Source organism: Zonotrichia leucophrys, unplaced genomic scaffold (genome assembly GCF_028769735.1).
Source record: "Zonotrichia leucophrys gambelii isolate GWCS_2022_RI unplaced genomic scaffold, RI_Zleu_2.0 Scaffold_377_50306, whole genome shotgun sequence".
Classification (NCBI taxonomy): Eukaryota; Metazoa; Chordata; class Aves; order Passeriformes; family Passerellidae; genus Zonotrichia; species Zonotrichia leucophrys.
The window spans coordinates 9,429-11,426 of record NW_026992582.1 but is presented as its reverse complement, the minus strand read 5'-3'; the positions used below and the strand labels follow the sequence as shown (position 1 = coordinate 11,426).

The window sequence follows — 1,998 nt, the reverse complement described above, 5'->3', positions numbered from 1 at the left end:
GGCGGAGCCCGGGGGGGAGGGGCTGTGCAGCGCGGGGCATGACGGGCGTTGTAGTCCCGACTGCAGTAGGGCTCAATTGGGCCCCGGGGCATGATGGGAGTTGTAGGCAAAACCAGAAAATATGGCGCCCAGCCTAGGCACCGCCCTCGGGGCCCCGGCCTCTGGCGCTCAATGGCTGCAGGCGGTGATGGGCGGGAGCCTCGGCAAATGGGAGGCGGTGGAGGCGGGAGCAGCCCATTCACCCCCTCCTGTCCCTCCCAGTACAGCCCTGTCCGTCCCAATACACCTGAGGTCGTTCCCAGTCCCTTTCAATTCCCCCCAGTCTTCCCCACGTGCTCTCAGTGACTTTGCGATTCCAAACCTAGACACTGGGGCTGCTGGCTGTCCCAGAGAAGGAGCTGGACAAGGTGTCCTTTGCCCAAGAGCTGTAATTTGGATTGTCACTTGCCACTGTTCTTCTGAACTCTTCTCTGTTATGCAGATTGGCCCTTAATGAGCTGGTGGCTCTCCAGTAAATGGTCCTGGGAGCAGCCAGGGCAGAGAGTGAACTGAGTTTCTCTTCCTGCCATTGTCGGTGCCTTGTCTGGGTGTGCAGATGAGTCTCTTATCTCTTAACCTGAGGCAGCCTGTTTGGAGGCTGCACTCACAGGCGCTGCTATTGTGTAACAGATGACACCAGATTCTTGGGATGGCTTTCCAGAAATGCACCATGGTTAGGGGAAAAGCTTTGTTCTTGCCCTTGCAATGGATTTGCTCAGGGCCAGGATCACAGGTTTGTTCCGAAGGCTGTAGATGAATGGGTTTAAGAATGGGTACAGGACTGTATTCAGCAGAGCTACAATTCTGTTGGTGCTCAAGGAAACAGCTTCTGCAGGACGTGTGTAGAGAGCAATGCAGCTCCCGTAGGCAATGGATAAGGTGATGAGATGGGAAGAACACGCAGTCAAAGCTTTCTTCCTCCCTGAGGCTGCTGGAAGATGCAGAACACAGAAAAGGATGCAGATGTAAAATGCCAGAGTCAAACACAAGGAACCCAGCACAACACAGGATATGAAGACAGAGTCTATTTTCCACAGCAGGCTGGTGTCAGAGCAGGACAGTTTGAACAAGGGGGAGTTGTCACAAAGGAAATGGGGGATCTTGGAGCCACAGAAGGACAGCTCAGAGAGGAAGAGCAGCCGGTAGCTCAGCAGGGCAAAGCTGAGGACCCAAGCAGCAACAACCAGGCGGACACAGAGCTGAGGCTTCATGATGGCAGCGTAGAGCAAAGGTTGGCAGATGGCAACATAGCGGTCAAAGGACATGACAACGAGCAGCATGAACTCTGTGCAGCCCATAGCAAAATAGAAATAGTTTTGGGCAAAGCAGCTGCTTAGTGAGAGAGTGTTCTGACCAGAACTCAGCATCACAAACAGTTTGATGCTTGTGGAGGATGTAAACCAGATTTCCAGGAAGGCCAGGTTGCTGATGAAAAAGTACATGGGGGTTTGCAGGTGGTGATCCACACACACGAGGAAAATGATGGTTGCATTCCCCATCACTGTTGTCAGGTACATGAGCAGAAGGACCAGAGAGAAAAATACCTGCAGCCTTGGATCCAGCTCTGGGAAGCCCTCTAGGATGAACTCAGTAACTGCTGTTTCATTTTCTGGTCCCATGCTGAATTCCAGCTCATCCTGCTGAGACAGGAACATGGCAAAAACAAGTGGGAAAATTTCACAGTCTGGACAAACATTTCTATCCTTCCTTCTCTGCTTCTTTCTTTTCCTGCAGTCTTGCTATAGAGCACAGAGATCGTGCTTCAAACAATTCTCACATCCTGATTGTTCTGTTTACCATTTCAGGGTAGAGACCCTAGGGATTTATTGTGTTCTTTCTACCTTTTCCAAACACTCCCAAAGAATTCTTTCACCGGAACAGAGGATTCTAAAGAGTGTTTGGCTATTTCCCCCCTTTCCTGGGAAATTCCCAGCTCACACAAACCTACTGCAAAATCTG

At 51.4% G+C, this 1,998-nt stretch overlaps 1 protein-coding gene across 1 annotated transcript; it reads right to left on the bottom strand.

Moving 5' to 3' along the window:
- Positions 1-713: 713 nt before the first annotated feature.
- On the bottom strand, positions 714-1,664 carry LOC135441623 (olfactory receptor 6E1-like). Its single transcript, XM_064701181.1, has one exon. It carries the CDS (start codon positions 1,656-1,658, stop codon positions 714-716), a length of 945 nt encoding a protein of 314 aa, XP_064557251.1. The 5' UTR covers positions 1,659-1,664.
- Between the last annotated feature and the right edge of the window lie 334 nt (positions 1,665-1,998).